The sequence below is a fragment of the Alosa pseudoharengus genome, unplaced genomic scaffold (genome assembly GCF_046254945.1).
Source record: "Alosa pseudoharengus isolate Yale_2024_CS ecotype anadromous, Long Island Sound unplaced genomic scaffold, YU_APseudo_1.1 YU_APseudo_1.1_scf_16, whole genome shotgun sequence".
Lineage (NCBI taxonomy): Eukaryota > Metazoa > Chordata > Actinopteri > Clupeiformes > Clupeidae > Alosa > Alosa pseudoharengus.
The window spans coordinates 15,253,795-15,260,482 of record NW_027468630.1 but is presented as its reverse complement, the minus strand read 5'-3'; the positions used below and the strand labels follow the sequence as shown (position 1 = coordinate 15,260,482).

Below are 6,688 nucleotides of genomic sequence, written 5' to 3'. Positions count from 1 at the left end.
TTTATTTGTTGTGTGGTTCATGTTGCTGGTGGCTCTGGGATCCATAACGAATTGGCGTAGGGGAAGAGTCTGGTATCTGGGGTGACGAAATCCCTGTCTCCCAGAAAGGAAAAGTGGTAGCTCAATTGGGCTTGGCCACAGTTGCGTAAGCCTCTATTTCTTGTAAAAACGCTAGATAGGCTAGTTTAAATCGTCAACAATATTGTTTTTGCAGTAGCCTCCCCTAGGCTACAGATTATTTCTTAAAAGTAATTTCTCCACTACTGGCTTATTTATCAGACGGGTGCTTTCACTTGTCTTCCGCAAATTAAGCCACAGGTAGTTCGTTTGAATAAATTACCGTTTGTGATTGACAACGCGATCGACAACATTATGATAGGCTATACTAACTTAACTTAAAGCGGCAGTTGGCAAGATTTTTTTGATCATATTCACTGAAAACCAACACTATGCTCCGACAGAACAACATAAATCAGCCGGTTTTAGAAAAAAAAATTTTTTTTTGCAAAAATCCACAGCTCCTGGTTCTTCAGGTCCAATCAGAGCAGGGCTGCGTGAGATCTGACTGTCAATCACAGTCTGGTGCAGTCTGGTGCACACTGACGAGCACAAACTCGATGAGAGGGTGCTCGGTGGTAGTGGGGGAGGGGCATGAGAGTTGTAAAAATTAAAAATGTTGGCTAAGTCCCCTCAATCTGTCAGACTTGCCAACTGCAGCTTTAACTTGAATGCATCAATTTTGAACACAGTTGTGTATGCTACACAGCGCCAGTTGTAGTCTGCATGAACACAGGGGATTTGATCTGCATAGGGGAGGTGTGGGATGCAGCCAACCTGTTTGAGGGAGAGCAGTGCAGGGAGAGAGAATGCGTGCTCTTCCCTGTGCACATCTCTACAATGAACAGTGTTGGGAGTAATGCGTTACAAAAGTAATGTAATTACTGTAATATATTGCTGTTTGCAGTAACGCGGTAATGTAAGGCATTACTAAAAAAAATTGTGTAATATTTTACTCGGTACAAACTTCAGTAACGCGCGTTACAATGCATTTTAACCCGAAATTAAGTGGTGTTTTTTTTTTATACATATTCGCAAACACCACCGCGAGAACAACAGAGAAGAAAAAATCGCGCATAATAGAACGTTATCTCCTGATAGTTGAAGATGACTGTGGCTGCAGCAGACTCGAAGTCGGATTATTTGCTGGATAGACATAAGCCTACGCTCATTATTTTCAGCTTGTCAGAGACAAGGATATGAAGAACATAATAGTTAAGTAAGTGCACTTTGTGTGCGAAACCGAAAGATCTCTATGCCTCGCGAAATAGCACAAGTAGTGTAAATTATAAGCCTTTTTATTTTACTCAAAGCCACTCACTTAGGGCACCGAAATGGCCAGCTGGCCACCATCTTGACATTTCTTTATGTAAGCTTTGATTTAGGCTCTCTGTTGATTTTAATGAGAAGGCCTAGGCCACCCAATGTCAGTAGTAATATATGTTCTTACCTTAACTTTCACGAGTTGAGTCATACCTCTCCCGTGTCCGTACGTGCACTCAAACGCTCTGGTGCGCGGCTGGACTGTGTTAGCATGTTGCTATGCTAGCGGGCTTTGACGGCAACTAAGCGTAGAAGTAATCAAAAACATCCACGTTTTACCGACTTAAATACAGTTGCACGAGTAGTTGATAGAAATGCTACGGCCACACAACGTGAAACGTGGCGATTTTCCAAGCGAATAAACCGGAGAACTACAATGGGAGTACTTCGACCTAGCGTAGTAGTATTGTTAACACCTAATTGTAGATCCTATCCACCACAGAGTTTAGAATCCATGCTGGACTCAGTGAATCTTTTGTAAATTGCTTTACAATTACCGTCGGGCCTATAGGCCTATTGCCTGGCTTGCCTCAGCTTCGGTCACGTCCTTTTACAATTTTATCATTTATAATTTCAACATGCTCCTGGCCTACTAATTAATGCCTATTGTACTTTATTTTTTGCAAAAAGAAAGAAATCCTTGATAAAATAACAAGTCATTCACATTATAGGCTACTTTACACACTGTTATGTCAGGGTGACTGAAAGCCTGTTCTGAAGACTCCCATTCATTTTGACTGCACGAGCGCGTCTTTTTCAGACAGACAGCGCAATTCATTTTAAAGCAATTTACAAAAGATTCACTGAACAAAAATGCTGATGTGGTACATGAAAATTTAGCTAAAAATGTGGAGAATGCAATGCAATCAAGCATTTTGGACGATATATTGTCACAAGCTGGCAGTATAAGCAACAGGCCGATGTGCGTTTTATTTGGAGACTGTTTTGCGAGACAGAGACTGAGTTTGCTGCTGATATTCAGGGGATACAACATAGCCAATGTACGACTTTAGCCTTTTAATATATTTGCTGCATTGGATCAGTCTTCCTAGAACAGGCAAGGGCTTTCTAGCCTCACGTCAGCAGCGATGCATCACCCATATAGCCTACATTAAAACAACCAGCGGATGGTGCGGGTGACGTTTCGAAGATTGGTCAAAAAACTTTGGTGTTGATGGATGGCTGATGGATGATAAGTTTTGCTATGCAGTTATGGTTGAAATAATAGCCCATCAGCGCATCTCTAGTGTGTGTGCCTCTCTCTCGCTCAGAGGGGAGGGAGAGGCTGAGGGTCGATCCAGCATGGATTCTAAACTCTGTGGTGGATAGGATCTACAATTAGGTGTTAACAATATTACTACGCTAGGTCGAAGTACTCCCAAGTGCTATTGCGCCACACATTGTAGTTCTCCGGTTTATTCGCTTGGAAAATCGCCACGTTTCATGTTGCGTGGCCGTAGCATTTCTATCAACTACTCGTGCAACTGTATTTAAGTCGGTAAAACGTGGATGTTTTTGATTACTTCTACGCTTAGTTGCCGTCAAAGCCCGCTAGCATAGCAACATGCTAACACAGTCCAGCCGTGCACCAGAGCGTTTGAGTGCACGTACGGACATGGGAGAGGTATGACTTAACTCGTGAAAGTTAAGGTAAGAACATATATTACTACTGACATTGGGTGGCGTGTTCCTTTAAAGTTACAGTATTTCTATCACAATTTACCAGACTTTGACCTTTTGTCGACTTTTAACAAAATTCTGACTATGATTGTTCCTTGTATTGCATCATGAGCACTGCTCCTATTGCATTCCTAGCTCAGTCATTATGCTATACCACATCTCCCTCCATTGAAAGAGCAATGAGCTGCATTGAGCGTAATAAACTGCATTTAGAATGCCAAATCCATATTTCTAGATATTTTGGTGAAAGTAACTTAAAAGTAATGCAATAGTAGTGTAATGCCTTACAATTCAGAGACAGTAATATTATAATGTAACAAATTACTTTGAAATGACAGTAATAAGTAATACATAATACATTACGATTTTAAAGTAACTTGCCCAACACTGACAATGAAATAATGTAGGCCTATCTAGGCTAATCTATATTTTAAATAAGCAATCACTGCTGCTCTAGAAACAATAAGTCAATATATGAAAAATATGCGAGTAAGCCGGAATGGACATTACAGTTCTTCAGTAACTGTAACAAGTTACTGAAATTTGAATTCTAATGCGTTGCCTACTTTGTTACCCAATAAAGTAACTAAATTACAGTAACTTTACTTTGTAGGCTAACTCGTTACCCTCAACGCTGGTCGTTGTGTGTGGCTGTGAGTGTGCATGCATAGCCTACTATGCTGAATTGCAATCGTGTCAAGACATATCTGATTGGCCAATACACACTGATTAAATCAAAAAATTACTAAAATGACCCCTCTCTTCATCCCACACCCCAAACATACAAAATGTCCTGGAACAGAAACAACAACCAGAGATATTTATAAGCTATAATTTTATTGTCATCGCAGTATTAAAGCTTTGCCACCAGGGGGTGCACTTTCTGCGTCCCTGTTTACATGCAGTACTGGTATTCATTGAGTTATTAGCTTTTTCCATGACTACTTGCTTGAGGGGTTAGCCCTACCTGTTTTTTCAATGCCCATTTTTTAATTTCCTGATTGTCATGGAAATTCAGGATTTTTTTCAGGGAAAAGTCATGGAATTTTACATTTGACTTAGAGTGGGAACCCTGGTAAAGATACACTAACAACAGAGCCTTTTTACAAGAGTCACTATTACCCATTACAGTGGAAAAAAGGTTTATTGTGATATTGTTTATTTTTTTGTTTATTTTAAGTAAATTGATGAATAGAAGCAATATTAAAAATGCATTTCCGTATAGAAAATATTAAATGAATGCATGTTTGTTTAATAAACTGTAGACATAGGCCTACTGTATATAACTCCTGAATTGAGAGGTTTTCGTGCAGGTGGCGCCCCCGCCTGATTACTCATTGGTTGAACAGAATTTGTTGCCTGCAGTAGGCTACACAGGCTATGAAAAGGCCATGGTGGGAATTATTTGGTTTATTTAGTGCTCCTTCTGCATTCCCGTCGTCTACAAATATATATATTTTTTCCCATAAGGATATAAAGTGAACCATAGAGGGTTAATCGTGTTTTATCCTACTTTCACCTGTAGTGTCTCATAGTGGAATACATATCACAATTCACATTGTTTTGAATAAGATTTAGATAATAAATATGTCATAACATTAATAATTTGAAGCTATTTTATGAAATTCACATATGTGGTCCTCATAATCAAAATATAACCATTGGTGCATGACGTCACTACAGCGGTTACATTTTCACTCATAGGGAAAAAAGTACAAAACTTATATTGATAAAACTTTGATAAAAGTACTCCCTACAACACACACACACAGATATATATATATATATATATATATATATATATATATATTTTACCTGCATATACCGTGTAGAATAAAATGATCTAACTGATATCCCAGAGGTTGTAGGGTCATGACCACTATCATACGCCATTTTGGACTTATTACAAATATTATTAAAGACAATGTTTATGCACACAGTACATAAAGGTTTTAGGAGAAACTCCACTGGTGGCTTGAAGTAAATATTGCAAATCCAGTAGTTTTAAATTAAGTTTGAATATCCGTCCAGTGGACACCGTGCACTGTAGTGGACACCATGCATATCCGTCCACTGTAGTGGACACCATCATGCATTAATTTATAGACTAAATAGAATTAAGTATAAGTATAAGTATATATATACTCTTTTGATCCCATGAAGGAAATTTGGTCTCTGCATTTATCCCAATCTGTGAACTAGTGAAACATACAGTGAACACACAGTGAGGTGAAGCACACACTAATCCCTGCGCAGTGAGCTGCCTGCAACAACAGTGGCGCTCGGGGAGCAGTGAGGGGTTAGGGGCCTTGCTCAAGGGCACTTCAGCTATGCCTACTGGTCGGGGTTCGAACCGGCAACCCTCCGGTTCCAAGTCTGAAGCGCTAACCACGGCTGCCCCCCAAATTAACAGAAGAAGAACAATAACCCTACACGTTTCAAATCCACGACTCTGTTTGGACATTTTTTTCTTGGCCATTTTGATGGTTTCTTTCCATGTAAAGCCTCCACTGAGATTTGAGGTAGGCTATGCAGTCTAACAATGTGATGAGGTTGCTGAATCTTGACTTGTAGTTTCTCTTTCCCTCGATGGGTGGCGACACAGGCCAACTCGTCTAGCTCATTGTTTGGCGAGTCCTTTATGACCCGACTGAATGGACTCGCCCATAAGCCTACCTCCCCTTCTGTCAGCACACCAGTCACCATGGTGGCACACAACACAGTCCCGTTGCGGCGGATTTCTCGTCACTTTTGAAAACCTTCAAACTGTTTGATAAATAACTGCTGACACTGACTTGCGACAGAAAACACCATCATCGAAAATGGACAGTCGCTGGAAACTGCGCATACTTTCTTCCTGTACAAAAGGGGATTTGGAACGAGTATAGGCAAAGAAAGGGCAGACTGCTGAAGAATGCCGTTTCCTCCCCCGACACCGCTTAAATAAAGGGACGATTTCTCCAGAAACGCGCCGAGCAGACGATCAGAAATCCCCTCCGTCAGCACAGAGAAGGATCCACACAGCCCGACTCCACGCAGGCTTTGGCGAGAGGAAACCGTGCACATCCTGCGGGCTCGGAGCGGGGACGCAAAGAAACCCCGCGGCTTACCCTGTGGCCTGGGGGACTAAGCTAAGCCTCGACTGATGGGCCACTGAAGTAGCGCGCAGTTGCCTAAATATTGTGTCGTTCGCTGAAAACACTGTAGAGATTCGAAAGTTAAACGGTTGGATTTACGTTTTCACCTGTGTTGTGGCTGTTTTCCACACAATGGCGTCTTACGTGGATAACCGCTTTCGGCAGGCGGTGATGATGAACCCGGCTGAGAGAACGCAACAGGTCAGTACACTAACGTTACCCTTTTAATTAGGCTAAGTCACATAGGCCTAATAAGCGGCCTGAACAAGTAGGTTATGTTGGTCATCCGTCAAATAGTAGAATCTGCCTGTGACCCGCTTGTACTTTATCGGTAAGATTTGAACGACAACTGAGAGGCCAAGTGTTGTCTATCTGCAGAGATGATCTGCAGCTCCGTAGGCGAGACAGTTGCACGCTTGCTAAATCCTTGCAGCCTAATGATAATCTATGCCTGAGAACGCTACTTGCCAAGCACAGCAGAGAACTTGAGC

At 41.4% G+C, this 6,688-nt stretch overlaps 1 protein-coding gene across 3 annotated transcripts in view; it reads left to right on the top strand.

The window, feature by feature from the left end:
- Window positions 1-5,683: 5,683 nt before the first annotated feature.
- The window catches only part of rapgef2b (Rap guanine nucleotide exchange factor 2b), a 113,567-nt gene continuing 112,562 nt past the window's right edge, over window positions 5,684-6,688 (top strand). For 2 of the 3 annotated variants that reach the window (XM_076287194.1, XM_076287193.1), the window contains exon 1: window positions 5,685-6,398. In XM_076287194.1, the coding sequence (XP_076143309.1) occupies window positions 6,330-6,398 (69 nt within the window). In that variant the 5' untranslated portion in view covers window positions 5,685-6,329. Of the gene's footprint in view, window positions 6,399-6,688 lie in introns of all 3 variants that reach the window. The other variant, XM_076287195.1, reaches the window with a different exon arrangement.